The sequence below is a fragment of the Balaenoptera borealis genome (assembly GCF_965194805.1).
Source record: "Balaenoptera borealis genome assembly, chromosome: 21".
Lineage (NCBI taxonomy): Eukaryota > Metazoa > Chordata > Mammalia > Artiodactyla > Balaenopteridae > Balaenoptera > Balaenoptera borealis.
Genome location: NC_138880.1, coordinates 3,901,652 through 3,916,936, shown reverse-complemented (window position 1 = coordinate 3,916,936; position 15,285 = coordinate 3,901,652). Strand labels below are relative to the sequence as shown.

Sequence of the window (15,285 nt, the reverse complement as noted above, 5' to 3'; positions counted from 1 at the left end):
GATGATAACAAATCTTAAATGGGAATTTTTGTTTTCTCATTTTCTGCCCTTATGCTATAAACCACATTACCTCATTACCTTTCCTCCTATTTACTGATTGTAAATTAGTCAGTTAGGCAAGACTTTGGAAGAGGGTTCAATCTTTTTTAGAGACTTTTTTCTTTGCTTGGCCCATATGCGATTTTGTAACATATACTTATAACCTAATTCCAAGAACAGGTGTGTGGTTTATCTCTTAAATGAAATCTGTAGCAGTTGATTATAATCCATCAGAAAGAGCTTTCCTAATTAAAACCACTTTTAATATGTACCCATATGTATAAAATATGGTCTCTTAAACTTCGAGCAAAGATTTTACTTTTTTTGCCCTAGTTTTCCTCCAATGTAACTTTTAAGTTCAGATGGTCAAAATGTATAAGTAAAAGCACTCCTTGAAAGCCCTATCTTTGAAATATAGAAATTATGTAAATACAAAATATAGGAAGTTCTCAAATGGTAAGTAAAGCTATTGAAAACAAAATAATGTAAAAATGCTTTGTAACTTGCAGTGGGCTATACAAACATAAGATACTACCTTTTGAATCTTACTTCTTTATTAACCAAGTTATTTTGTAGCAAAACGGTATTTTCCTTCCAAGAAATACATGATTATAAACAATGGGGGTTTTCAGAAAAAATAAAGTATTTGCTGTGATAATTTTCCCTGTTAACTACTGTCAGGTACCATAACTTCACCAGAAATTACGTAAAGATTTATTTGAACTAACTGAATCACTAGATCAGTTAAATTTGTTATAGAATCACATCACTTTTCTGCAGAAATAGACAACAAGCCCAAACTAGTTTCCATTCATCACAAGGCAGCTTCTCCAGCTCAGTCTATTTCACTTACTACAAGATTTGATTTTAAGAGTTATTTGTATGGGAAGATTTTTAAGTTCTTGTCTGAGACTTCTGCTGGAAGACGTGCAGCCGTTTAGATTTTCTGGCACACTCTTAACCGTGAGTGTTGTTGATTTCCAGTCACCTGACTTCGACATGATAGTCCAGGACCACAGTCACAGCGCTGGAAGATTTCTGGAGCTTGCGCGGTATCTTTGTGTCCTCTCCTAGAGCAGACCTGTCCCTCCAATGGGACCGGTTTACAAATTTTAGTCCAAAAATGACGAGCACAGCAAAGTCCAGGTCCACAGTCGAAAGTTCTAAGACAGCTTTCTCCCTCTTGTCCTGTAACAAGATTGATATGCGCTTTAGTAATAAGCAGGGGGAATGGTGGCTTGTGAGGGCGCGACTGGGTTAGGGCGTGGGTGTAGGATAAGGTCGCAAAGTAAAGATAGAACAGCATGCCTGGCTCCTGGGCTGAAAGCAACAATGGCGTGGACATCTCAGTCTTCCCGAACAGAATTTACTGCTTTATAAAGTCAAAACATTTATTAAAGAAAGATGGGATTTCCAGTCTTGAGACGTGAAATAAGTATCACTCATCAGTGTTTTACTAAATGGGATTTGTACTGACCCAAAGAGAGACCACTACTTACACAGGGGGCAGTTAGCCATCTTCAACAAACAAGAATGGCCAATTCACCTCAAAATCCTAGCTGCTTTATGTCAAAGATTGGAATTTGAGACTACAATTTTGTAAAAAGCATCTTACTGAAGTTTTTATTTTGTCTGAGAATGAAGAGTTACTGCATCTATGTTCATCTCTCTTTTATTTTGTATTCTGAGGATCTAGAAAGGGAAATTTCTATTTGTTAAATTATAGGCTGTAAAAAGATGTGCATATAAAATTTAATTAAACAATTAAGGGCTTTCTTGCTAATCAGCCCATTATTATAGCTATTCCCCGTCCTCTTGGCCTGCCAGCTACCTTGTGCTCCTCCCCCCATGATCTCCATAGCTGTTTACGGAAAGAGATTAGAAATAGGACATGCTCCCTAGGTGTTTCTGGGGTGGAGAGGCACAAGTCAGTTTCAGCCTATCCTTAAGAGCCTAGGAGGAGAAAATTTCTTAAAAAAAAAAAAAAAAAAAGTATATATATATATATATATATATATATATATATATATGCTTAGAATGCTGCTCTCACCCCTACTGCCTTGTGATTTTTTAATGTTTGGCTTCCTCTTGGGTTTGTTTTCCTGAATTGGGTGCTCAGTTGTTCCTTGTGTATCTGTGTCGTCTTGGTCATCGATCTGCCTCTCCAGTACTAGGGTTGCATCTTCCATCGCAGTGCAAACATCTGAGAGACAAGCAGGTGGAGTTAGAGGATGAGAACCACGGACAGGCTCATTATCAGACTGTCACAGGCTTTGGCAGTACTTCCGCCTTCAGTTTCTGTATAACTTTCTAGATTTCCGGGACACAGGCACTAAATATTTACATCTCACATACGGCAAAGCAGGTGCTTAAGTAATTAATGGAATCTAAGTGAAAACAGAAGAACTTGAAAGATTCCAACTTGAACCCTTGCTTTAAAATCATCTCCAAGTTGCTGGCAAGAGTTGCTGCCGGGAAAGAAACTATTTTGCTGCATCGGGAAGAGGCGGCTGCGGAGAACCACTGTGGAGCCTGTAGAGAGTGCCTGTCGTGGAATGCCCTAGTCTAAGAGACCCGGGTGCTGTGTCTGCTCTTTGGGAGCGCTGCAGCCCTGCAAGTCTCCGTGCTGACTCGCCATTCACGCAGAGCGTCCCCGGGCAGCACACGGCAGCCCGCTGGCACCACCTCCGTAATCCACGACAGGTAGCGCAGGATGGCTTCTCATCCTGGGGTTTGAGGCAGAATTTTCTAGTGTTGCAGTCCTTGTCAGACATGCACTGTGAACCCTGTAAAGAGAAGCTGCTGTCACAGGGCTAGGGAATCCAGCGAGATGTGAAGAGTTTTTATTCCAGGCAGGAGATGGAGAAAGCCAAAAAGAGAGGCACTTTAAACGCTGAGGCAAACCTCAAGCAGCATCTTGACTTTTCACTAGAATTGGTTTTCTTTCACAAAGGGGAGAGCAAATCACCAATGAAGAGACCTATGTGCTGCAAAGGTTATTTGTGTCTGAAAAATTGTCCTACTTTTAAACATGGAATTTCATCTTTTATGCTCTCTGTGAAAATGGAAGAAAATGTTTTCCCACGTGTGTCTTAGAGACGGTTATGAGATTTTTGATATGTATCTAGAAGCCCTAGATGCTGTGTGATAGTTTAATGAAATGTTGGTGTTTGTGGCATCCCTATTTGACCTTTTACTCCAGTGAATCACATCAGTCACCATTTGCCAAGTAGGCCCCTCAGTGGGCCCGCTCAACCATCCTTTGATTTCTAGTGATGCCTCATTTGCAGAGAAACAGATACCGAAGACTGATTTTTCTCATCTACGGTTGATGCCTTTTCATATATATATGAAACATTTCCTATAAAACAATTCTGTGAAGTGAGAGGGTTGGCACGCAGCATGTAACTTCTGACTCCCATATTCCCTGGCTGTGTGGCCTTGGTTAAATTCCTCAGCGTCTCTGAGCCCATTTCCGCCATCTGTCATTAGGAGGTGTGATAGCTGTCTCAAGCTCTGAGGAAGAGGAAATGAGATAGTATGTTTAAAAGGCCTGGCACGTGGTGTATAGCTTTCTAAATATTAGCTTACTCCCTGATTTATAGGTGAATTGATAGCTCAATGCCCTGAAAAGCCACTTGGCTCATCTGGTGAGTTAATGCTAAAGCGACTGGATTCTTTCAGGGTGCCTTCCACAGCCTCAATCCAGCCCGCCGTCTAGATGAGCTATGTCAGATGCTCATCTGCGTGATGGCTTCACTCGAGCCCAGCGCCCAGCCCTCCTCCTCCACCGAGCGTTACCTTCCGGGCCCCTTGCGCATCCGCAGAGCTCTTGATGTTGTTGACATCCAGAACCAGGGCTCCCAGGGGGGCACACAGCCAGCCGAGCCGCAGCAGGACCACCACCACCATCCTGGACCTTCTCAGCCCTCCCTGCGTCCTCCTCGAAGCTGGGCTGCTCTGAACCCACGATGGAGCTTTTGCCAAAATGGGAACTCTGGCAAGTCGCCTGGAATTGCTTTTTCTGAAAGAGAAGCAAATCCTCATTGGAGGAAGGTGTGTGAAATCGGACGAGCGAGGTCTGACCGGCGGGTTCCCTCTGAAACTGTTTATAGACGTGCCCCCTCCTTTCTCTCCTCCTCCTTCCTCCTTCATTTCCTTCCTTCTTACCCCACACGGGCTTCAACACATCCCCTCAAATCTGTTTGATCAATAGTTCAAAACAAGGACTCAGTAGAGGCGGAGCAGAGCCAGGGCTGCAGCCGCTGCTTCTGCAGGGGTTGAATCCCTGTTAATTAGTGCATATCAGAGTCAGTCCAAAGGGTCGGCAGAAGAGCAGGAGGTCTGCATCAGAAGCAGACTCTGATAATCACCTGCATTTCCTACCTTCAGTCATCCTGTGAGGGTGGAGGGAGTGTGCTCTAACATCTGTTTTCACAGCTAGTTGTGATCCAAGAAAGAACGAATCCTGTTGGCCAGTACGCTCTGCGGGATGCCAAAAACTAATGAGTTACAAAAACTATACTGAGAAACTTTACACTGTGCTCAGATAGTGAAGACAGATAGAAAAGAGACAAAATGCCCCCTGAGTGTCTCTGGTATTCAGATGTAAAAATCCCAGTAGCTTTAAGAGCTGTGAGTGTAACGGCACCTGTCCCGACTAAATGTCAATTGGAAAATAATTCTCCTTAAAATGAAAATGGAACTGTTTGAAGTTAGGATTATTTAATGAGGAAGATAATGATTTATAAAAATTGCCTTTTTTTAATGATAGGGACAACCCCAGAAAGCCCATTTTATATACAGATTTATACAATTTAATAGGAAGTTTAGGTGTATTTTATGAGCAATGGATTTAATTTGTGTTGTATGATGTTGAAGTGACTTAAGCAGAACAGGCTCCAAGACTCTAGCTCATTTCAGATGGGATTTCAAGTTTCCTAATTTGAATTTTTTAAAAATGCTTCATCCCTTTTTCTCTGATTTTTTTTTTTTTTTTCCAGCCAGACTGTTAGCAAAGTCGAGTGATTTAGACATGCGCTTATCACTGCCTAAGTCCTTTAAGGGTAGATCTGGGTCCCAAAATCCCTTCATTGTTTGCTTTGTTCTCAGGGTAAATTCATCCCCGTACTTGGGGTGTAAGGTGCCATTTAAAATCTACCAGTGCCCCTTATCTATGCCATCAATGGTGACCTAAGTGTTACTGGGTCTTCCTCCAGAAACACCTGACATCAGTCCGTCAAGAGGTACCTGGACATTCTGTGCCAGGGGACCATTCCCAGCCTCGAGGGACGCCTGGTGCCCAGTGGCTGGGGCAGGTGACCTGAGGCTCTGTTACCTGGCTCTCTTCCTGGGGTTGGATGCCTGTCCCCATCGTGTGGCACAACGGAGCTATTTCTTCTGCAAGTACTACTTGTTTTCATGTAAACTGACAACATCAAACAGCCTTTGATAGTAGGATACTCCTGGTGACTAGGTGTGTTAGAGAATTTATTTTGAAGTTGGACAATTATGGCCAAACATAAAGGAGAGAGCCCCAGGGTTCGCTCTTTGCTGGGTTTCCCTGCTTCCTGTTACCTAACAGAAGAGAGAATACCAGGGCACCAGAGGCCTCTGGCAAAACACACAGACAAAAAGGACTGGAACCAAACGTTCATTGCGTACTTTGTACTTAACAGAACCTATGTGTAGGTGTTGGGAATAAAAGATAAAACACAGTCCTTGCCCCTGAGGGGTTAGTGTCCAAGAAGATCTACATGTAGAGATGATTTTGATATAACAAGCACTAAGATAAAGGTAGAAATGTGGGGCTGAAGGATCACAGAGGAGGGTGTGAGTAGACCTTCTGGAGGAATGAAGGAATGCCTCTACACAGGTGGGGTCATTTGAGCTGGGTTTTGTGGGATGAGTAGGAGTTTCCTAGGTTGAGAAGCAGGGGATGGTCTTACCCCAGGCTCAAGGTGAAGATCCTCTGAAGGATCACAGAGGAGGGTGTGATTAGACCTTCTGGAGGAATGAAGGAATGCCTCTACACAGGTGGGGTCATTTGAGCTGGCTTTTGTGGGATGAGTAGGAGTTTCCTAGGTTGAGAAGCAGGGGATGGTCTTAAGGGTGAAGTGTGTGCACGGGCAGGGAGGTGCATTTTGGTTCTAGAGAATCTGTGTGGCTGGGGCAGATGGTGGAGAGACAAGAGGAGGCTAGACTGTGAGGAACCTGATAACAGGCAAAGGACACCGGATATTATTTCATATGCAGTAGAAAGTCATCGGGGGATATTTGAACTTGAAAATGGCAGGATCTAATTTGTTTTTTAGGAAAGCAGTGCTGGTGGTGGTGTGGCGCTAGGGTTGCAGTGGGTTGAAAGCGGATGCTGGGCCAATGAAGAGGAGGAGGAGGAGGAGGCAGAGGAGGGCCAGTGTAAGGCAGTGACACGGTGACAGTGAGAACCAGCCAAGGATGGGATTTTGCACTTGAGTCCCTATCATTTGATGTGAGGGGTGGGGAGTGAGTGAGACAGAGGAGCTGAGGTTACCCTGACGTTTCTAATTCCGCGCACAGGTGGATGGCTATGGCACTGAAGACGGAATTCAGGATGGAAAGCAGATTGGGGGGGAAGGGTGCCAGAGGCCAGGAGAAACGTGATCCAAATCATCAAGGCTTTGCTGGGTATCTTAACATGGAAGATGGAAGATTAACCCCCATGTCTTCCAGGAGCGATGCTCCCACAGACCGAGAGGGGTGAGGATGCAGACACCCCAGATGCAGGAGGCTACAGACAGGGCAACAAAACCGAAAAGCGGGCTCCTCTCTGTCTCTGTCTCCGCCTGACTTTCTCTCGGCCTTGTAAGAGTGCCGGCTTCGGAGTCAGGCCGACCTGATCTGAGCACCAGTCTGGCCTGCCCTGTAGCCCCCGATGCCCCCACTCTCCCAGGCATCCAGCTGCCCGCCATGGTGTTTATAAAACTCTATTGTGATTGGGTACTTCTTTGTCCTACTTCGAGGTGATAAGCTCTGGGTGGGCAGGGCTGTAGCTGTTCATCCTTGTATCCTCATGCTTTGACGGCCTGGCATATGATAGAAGCTCCATAGGTTGTTTTATGTGATGGATGGCTGCAGAGATAAATGGATTATAGTGACTTTGTGACCTTGAACAAGGTGCTTCACCTTTCTAGGCTGTATCTACACATCTGTAAAGCGGGCACGACCTCCCCATAATGACTATATTCTGAGGGTTTAATGTGTGAATACGTGTAGAGGGCCTGGTACCGTAACTGGTGCTCATAAAACTCTATAAACAAACGTCTCTCACTCATTTCCAAGCCTGGACTTTCCATCCTCACGTAAACTTCAGGACCTAGCATGACGCATGGCCCTCCCATGGAGGCTCTCAGTAGAAGTATGTGCAACCCAACGCACCGAAGAAAGATCTCCCCTAAATAGTCTATTACTTCTAGGTCTCCCAAAAGCCAGAGCAGTTTTGAGGAACTAAGTACGAGAAGTGTCCCTGGAAGATGACTTTCGGTGTATTTTCAGATCGGCCGAGGCTGCTTGCGTGCTAATGATCAGTGTTGCTCAGACAGGATGCCCTGTGGCCACACTTACGCCCTAAGGCTGAGCTCAGTGACTGGGGATTGGAGATGATGGAACAGGGCTTTGTTAGTGTTTCTGCTTAAAAGGCGTTTTTTTCTGGTCTTAGGTCAGGGCCCGGAGTTCCCAGACGCAGACAGCAGAGCACGTGCAGAGCCACTCCCCCCACGGGGAGCCGTGGCCCGCCAGCCCCACAACGAAGGAAGCCCTCCCGTGCACTTCTGGCCAGGATACTGCCACGGGGCGCCCCCTGGCAAGGACTGCGGGCCAACGGGCAACCCCGCGCCGGTCCTCCTCGTGCCTCCGAGGGCTTCTGGGCAGTACTGACTGAGCTCAGAGGAAATGAAAATTCTGGAGAAGAAATTCCCCGGAGCTCCTGGTTCAGCACGGCGTGGGATGCCAGCCCCCCGGGTGACTCTTGGCCAGGGCGGAGGTGCGGCGTGGGCCGGTGTGTGAGTGTGACACCTGCATCCTCCGGGGACAGCTGCTGTAGCTCCCGGAGCTCACGGCAGATGCGGCGCCGTGAGTTACGTTCACTCCGGAACGGAAAGTTTTATTTATTACGTCTCCTGTGTCGGCACCAGTGTGATTTCCATACACTTTGCTTTTCTTAAAAGCAAATCAAAGGCGCCGAAACAAGCGGGTCTTTGGCAGGCTCTCACGGGAAATGGTCAGTAAATGAAAGATGAGGGGGCGGGTTGATGAGGGCAGACAAAGATCGCAGGATCTGTATAATCACAGCGCTGGTGTAAGCGCTGCCCCTGAGGTACCTGAGGTCAGGAGGTACGTAGCTGCCGGCCCAGGAAGCGGGTTTATCAGATGTCTTGCCCCTCCGGGCGGGCCCGCTTCCAGAAACGGCCTGGGAGACTGGGTCCAGCCCATCACCGATTGTGTGGCCTTGGCTAGCTCACGTACCTCTCAGCCTGGGCTCCTCACGGCCTGCAGGGCTCCTCCAGACCAGTTTTCCGGGAACGTGTGATGCCGGGGGGGCGGGGGGAAGGGGAGGGTTTGGGGGGTCGGCCACCACGAGGCTCACCCCAGGGGCACCACGCAGACCGGTGTCTGTGTGAGCGGCCCCCTTTGGAGTTGGCCAGCCAACCACGTGGCGCTGGGACCTGCCTTTCCCGTAAGGCAGCCTCCGTTCTCCTGACCCCAACCTGGCGTCCAGCTGGAAACAGCACCAGGGGCCCCGAGCTTCCTTCGTCAAGGTTGTGCTCGGCCTTCTTTTTGCTTAAAAAAATTAGATGATGTTGTGTGTGACTCGTCAATCCTAAATGCCTTGTCCACCCTACCCCATTCCTGGGCACTCTCCGTACGTCTCTGTAACAAAAATCCCGCGGACTAGGTGCTTCTATCCAAGCTGAAGTCTGAGGTCAGGGTGCCCGTGTGGTCACGTTTATGTCAGGTGAAGGCCTGCTTCCTGGCTCGTAAACGGCCACCTTCTCGCTGTGTCCGCACGTGGAGGGGGAGAGGGGGCTCTGCGGGGCCTCTTTCACAAGGGCACGAATCCCATTCATGAGGGCCTCACCTCATGACCTAAGCACGTCCGGAGGCCCCCCCTCCTAACACCATCACACTGGGGGTTAGGATTGCAACGCGTGAATCTGGGGACACGAGCGTTCAGGCCACAGCAGTGCTTTTCCTCCTCTGTGTCCTGCAGTCCCTGACACACTCATGTTACACAAGACACAGAGGTGGGGGTAGTGACAGCAGATGCTGCGATGAAAAGGCAAGAAAAGGTTTGTAAAAAGCTGACGGTATCTCAATACACATTCGCTGGGAACAGTGTCTCTCGTCTTAGGTCACAGCAGGAGTCAGCCTGTTGGGACAGTGTCGGCACCACTCTGACTCGGGGACCAGACGTCCTTTCACCGATGCCACTGAGGGTCCCAGCAGCGTGCACTCCCCATGTGTGGGCGATATTGGGTGGTTTCTTTTTCAGCTGGATTACATATATGTTTCTAGAGGAGATCACGAGGCCCTTTCAGCCCCTTGGTTCTATGAAACTCTCATATGGAGCACCGACTTGGAAAGCAAGGTATTTTCATAGAGTCCAGTTTGTTTTATTCTCTTTACTGACTGTAATTTAATAGTAAATACACTGCAGGGAGGAGGGAAGAAACCTATAAAATTGAGTGGAATTCAACCTCCATTCTTCTTTTCATTTCATCGTTTTCCTTCTACACCTTTGTCCCCCGCATTCTTTTTCATTTGAGTCTTTCTCTTTTGCCTCATTTTTTTTCATTCTCTTATTGTCTCCTCCCTCTGCATCCCCATAACTAACCCTGCTTATTCCTCTTTTCCCTTGTGTCCCGTCCTAGGCAATGGTGTTCTGGTGGCCTTCAGAGCCTGGGGGCATGGTGACCTGAGGATCACCCCGTGGCAGCCGTCTAGGCCAGGGTGGGTGGGGGGGGTGTGATCTGTAAGCAGGCGTGGTGTCTCTAAGTGGGAGGCTGGAGGATTGTAGAGGGAGAGCAAGGAACGAAGGCCCCCCTGCAACACTGCGACACTGCATATGACTTTGAGGGACAGAGAGTGGACCCCTGCAGCGGTCCGCACATCCCAGGACGCCTGTTTCAGGGAAGGAGCGTGCAAAGGGGAATCCTCCAGCCTGCAGACAAGATGGGTTCTGCTGTCTTTGGGTTTGGACCCTACCTGGGGTCTGATTCTTTTTCCTCAAAGGTAGGGGGTGAATCGCATAGCGTTAGGAGACCCCAGACCTGCCTGGAGTCCCAATTCTGAAGATGCAAATTTTTCTAAATGAATGGCTCTGGCAACTATAGTTAACAATTCTGTACCATGAACTTCAAAGTTCCTGTGAGAGCAGAGCTTTAATGTTCCCACCGTAATAAACAACAAAAAAATGGTAATTATATGAGGTAAAGGACACCCTTAACCAGCCTTACTGTGGTAAATATATTTTGCAATATATATGTGTATCAAATCATCACACTGTACACCTGAAACTTACACTGTGGTTCATGTCAATTACATCTCCATAGAGGGGGTGAGGTGGGGTGGTGAATGTCTGCCCTGAGCTCTGCACACACGGGCTCCTGAGTCCCCACTGGAGGGGCGGGGGCTACAGGCCTCGCCCCTCCCTGGGGTGTTCTCCAGGGGCCCCTAGCTGTAGACTCCCTCTCCGCAGCCCCTCCACACCCCTTCAGGGTGAGTCTGTGTCTGGCTCCTCCATCGCCCTAGGGCTTGTGATGTGTGTGACTCACTGGTGTGATCTGGCTCCGGCCCAGGGTGAACCCTGGTGTGGGGTCCAAGCCTCCTCAGAACTTTGGCCACAGAAAGCCGTCTGGTAGAAACCCCTGGGTAGGCCCCATCTGGACGACCGGTGTACTCCTGGGGATCTCCATTTTAAAGATGAAGACACCAAGGCTCAGAGAGGTCAAGTAACTTGCCCAAGGTCACACAGCCGGTGAGTTGCAGACCTCGGATTTAACAGAAGTTTTCTGGTTCCAAAGTTGATTCTTTCCTCTACACCACACTATACAGCTCACTAACCTAAGGCCATTCCCCAAAACATCAAGTTGCCTGAAACACAGCTATATATTCACTAAGGGGACACTGCCTATTACTATTTTTAGGTTCCGTAGGTGTATGCCACCCTCTTTTTTCTTAATTTATGGTGCACGTGTAAGTGATCATAGTGCTTCACTAGCAAGTGATTAAGGTGAGCTAATTTGCAGGTTGTGTCAGCCAGGCTGTACCCTAATCCACATGTGGAACGTTGACAAAATTGGTTTCCTCATAAAAACAATTTGTAAATATTTACAATTTTTTTTTTTTTGCCATTTTGACACTCAACTTGGACTCTGACTTGGGTAGGAAAGCCCCCATAACTGTGTTCACGACCGTATGGAGAGCTTGGATGAGGCTCTGGGGGCAAGGGGAGGACAGGGGTCATCACCCTGACTCGAGTCCCAAGCCCCCTGCCCACCAGAAGGGTTAGCTATTCTTTACCTTGGTTCCTTGCGCTCCCTTGTGGCCAAGAGTGAAGGGAGCTCCCAGAGGCCCAAAGTAAACTCCAGGGACTGATCCCAGAGGCATTTCCCAATTTTGGGTGGAAATTGCCCACGGAACAGCATGCCCTTCTCATGAACCTAGGTACTTCCCCACCTTATGAAAGTGAGTTTAACTTTTCTGATTATAACAGAAACACGTTTCCAAATTTTGAAATTTTGGAAAATACAGAGAAGTGTGAAGAAAATAAAAATCACATATACTCTGACCCAGCAGAGATAGTCACTGTCAGATTTTGGAAACATTTTCCCGATTTTTTTTTATGTACGTACATATACACACACATATACAGCATCTGTTTATTATATTTATATATATATATATATATATATATAAATAAAATATATGTATTATTAATCTATAACCAGTCCAGAATTAGCCATTACTAAAGCCCACATCTACCCATGTGGGCCTCCTCTACCCAGTCTCTCTGTCTGCCCTGCTTCTTCTTAAAGTAAAACTGTAACACACACGCACACACACACACACACACACGCACGGAATTACACTGTACTTAAACTTTTGTTTCCTCCCCCCTTTTTTTAACTGAGCCTTTCCCCCAGATCATCAAATATTATCAGAACACACTGCTGTATCATATCCCAGAAGATGGGTGTATTATACTTTAATGAATCCTCTAAATGTTGGCCATTAAGTTGTTTTTAATTTCTTACTACTGTAATTCATTCAAGCTATTCAAGATGAACCTTTGCACGAGTCTGACTGTTTCCTTGAGAAGAGTCCTCAGACATGGAATTTCAGGGTATGATATACACCCTGAATATACAATAACGCAGTCTTGGATCTCTGTCCCTCTGCACTGCAAGCCATGCCCCTCTTGTCCACCTGACCCATCCCTGGCACAGCGAGGCGCTTTCACCTCTGGGTCCCTGTGCTCTGCTGCCCCCTTGAGGAGGCCCAGGGATGGGGCTGGTCCCTCCTCTTCTTCAGAGATGCCAAGGGGATCCTCACCCTTCATCAGAATTCTGAAGTCCTTGAAAACAAACAAGTTTCTTTTTCTTTAAAGAAACAGGGAATTAAATAACACCGCTGGCTTCAGAATCTTAATTTTCCTCACACTTAGGGCAATCGAGCTACTAAATCTTCATAGTGGGGCTTCTGTTCTTAGGGGGTTTTTTTTGTTTTTTCTCATTTTTGAGGGTAAAACTATACTAACCTTCTGAGATTTCCTCTCACAAAGGTAACGCAGGCAGACGATCAGGTTACCTTGACTACAGCAGGTGACCTGTTTTGGGAGTCTGCTCACCAGGGCCTCTGGACGCACACAACACGGATGTGTCTGGACGTGTGCTCCTCCATCAGCTCCGAGCATGGTGTCCTGTACGCAGTAAGCACGTAGCAAATGTCTCACAAATGAAGCAGTCTAAAGCCCCTTCCCTGCTCTAAAATTCTGGTTCTAGACATTTTATAGGAGAAGAATGCCAGGTGATTAGAAGTTGGACTGAGAAAGTCCTTTCTATGCTTCCCAAGAGCTTAGAGCCCACTGTGGGTCGGGGGTGAGCAATGGCTGTAGTTTGGAGGCGGCAGAGGCCAGAGGCTTGATATGGACGTTGAGGGTTAACATGGATCCTGCTAAGCCGACGGGGCCAGAGAGATGGGAAGCAAAGGAATGGTTCCCTCTGCAGCTGCCGTTTTCCTTAACAATTTCTTTTACCACCTTCCTGCATCAGGTGTTGGGAGAAAGAGGAGGTCTCTTGGTGCATTACCTGGGACTGGTGTTATCAGGTCCCTTCAGAAGAAAGGTCTTTGGATAAAGAAGCCCAAGGAAGGAATGTTGCCAAATTCCCATTCAAAGTGCTCTTTACAGCCTTCAATGGCCTGTTGTACCCAACAAAGGCCAGGTCTGTGCCAAAGTACAGGCTGAAGTTGTGGCTCTAATATGCGTATGTATGTGAATATCGTAGTTTTGCCTGTACAGCTTTTAATCACTTATAGCATATTAATTTTCATCTGTGTTATTAACTAATGAACATTTTCCATATGCCAGGTAGATTGTTACGTGCTCTGGATACATTATTTTCTTTACTATCCACTACAATCCTCTGAGGTAGAGCTTATTTAGTTCTGTTTCACAGATGTAGAAACGGAGGCATAGAGAAGTTAAGTTGCTCGCCAAACACCACGGAGTTGGCAGATGTGAGATACAAACCCGGCCTCTTTTAACTCCAAAGCTCATTTTGTTTAGCCTACTAAGTTCTATTGCTTTGCTGATGACATTTATCATCTTCTGCCTCATTCGGCAGGTATTTGTCCAAGTCTTACATTATGAGTCCTTTGGGAACATTTATCTTATCTCTTATTAGCCTGAAATGCCTTACACACAGCAGGGAAATAATCTTTGCCTCTTGATTCAAGCAGCAACCTGGTACCAGGAACTGAAGATCAAAGACTTTGTGGGGTTTTTTTCTTCCCAACTTTTTATTTTGAAAAATTTTAAACTTATCGGAAAGTTTCAAGAATAATGCAATGAACGTCCATATATGCTCTACCTAGTTACACCAACTGTTAACATTTTGCACGTTTTCCCCTTGACCATTTGAGAGTTAGTTGCAGACACATGCTATTTCACTCCTAAATACTTCAGCACGTGTCTCCTAAACACCAGGCCATTTCTGCATAATCAAGGTATAATCATCACTCAGAAAATTTTACATGTTACAATACTAATATAGTCGACATTCAGGTTTTCTCAGTTGACCCAAGAATGATCCTCAATAGATGCTTTTTGTTTTTTGATCCTGGGTGCAATTTAGGATCACATTGCTCTTGGAGTCATATCTTTGTCTCCTTTAATCTAGAACAGTTCACTAGCCTTTTTCTTAATATTTCATGAAATTTACATTTTCGAAGAGACCAGGTGGTTGTTTTGCAGAATGTCCCTCAATTTGGATTTGTCTGGTTGTTTCCTTGTGAATAGAGAGAAGTCACTTTTTTGGCAAGAATGAGCATGTGATGTCAGCCTGTACCATCCCTGGTGATCACTCGGTTGAGGGTGACTTCTTTGATGTGAAGGTACCCTTTTCTCTTCACTAAGTAACCTGTGGGATGACACTTTGGAACTGTATGAATATCCTCAACCGTCCAGCATCTATTGATGAATTTTGCTTGAATCAGTTATTGGTGGCTCCAAAGTGGTGATTTCCTATTTCTATAATTTCTTCTACACTTATGAGCTGCAGTTCGTCTCTGAAGGAGAGCTTTCCCGCCTCCATCTCCTCTCTGCCTTTGAATTATCATTTACCCTGTGTCACCTTGAATAAGTCACGTCACTTACCCCCTCGGGACCTATTTTTCTCATCCTTAAGATGAGATGACCTAAGGGCCACATTCTTGAATTTTAGTCACCCTGAGACGAAATCCCCACACAGATCGGCCAGGCATCCGCCAGAGAAGGAGACGCCGGGGTCGGCTGTGCCAGCATCCACTGCGGAGTGGCTGGTACCGCCGCATCCACCGCCTCGGCCCCTCCCCTGGCAAAGGTAACTAGTAGCCTTCGCGCCTTCTCGCGAGAGCGGGCCCCTTGCGGACAAAGGTGCGGTCCGCCGGCCTGCGCGCCCCACGTCCACCTCCGCCCTTCCCTGCGCGCCGGGCCCTGCCGCGCACGCG

The 15,285-nt window shown here is 46.8% G+C and overlaps 1 protein-coding gene across 2 annotated transcripts; it reads right to left on the bottom strand.

Moving 5' to 3' along the window:
- Window positions 1-6: 6 nt before the first annotated feature.
- On the bottom strand, window positions 7-15,130 carry DKK4 (dickkopf WNT signaling pathway inhibitor 4; the record flags this gene model as incomplete). Of its 2 annotated transcripts, none has more annotated exons than XM_082374749.1 (4): window positions 7-1,227; window positions 2,090-2,242; window positions 3,841-4,063; window positions 12,926-15,130. In XM_082374749.1, the coding sequence occupies 4 exons, from the start codon at window positions 12,989-12,991 to the stop codon at window positions 977-979; spliced, it is 693 nt and encodes a 230-aa protein (XP_082230875.1). In that variant the 3' UTR covers window positions 7-976. The 2 variants fall into 2 exon arrangements, with proteins under 2 accessions (XP_082230875.1, XP_082230876.1); XM_082374750.1 differs by lacking the exon at window positions 12,926-15,130 and adding an exon at window positions 2,675-2,825 and having other exon boundaries at window positions 3,841-3,951.
- Window positions 15,131-15,285: the final 155 nt, after the last annotated feature.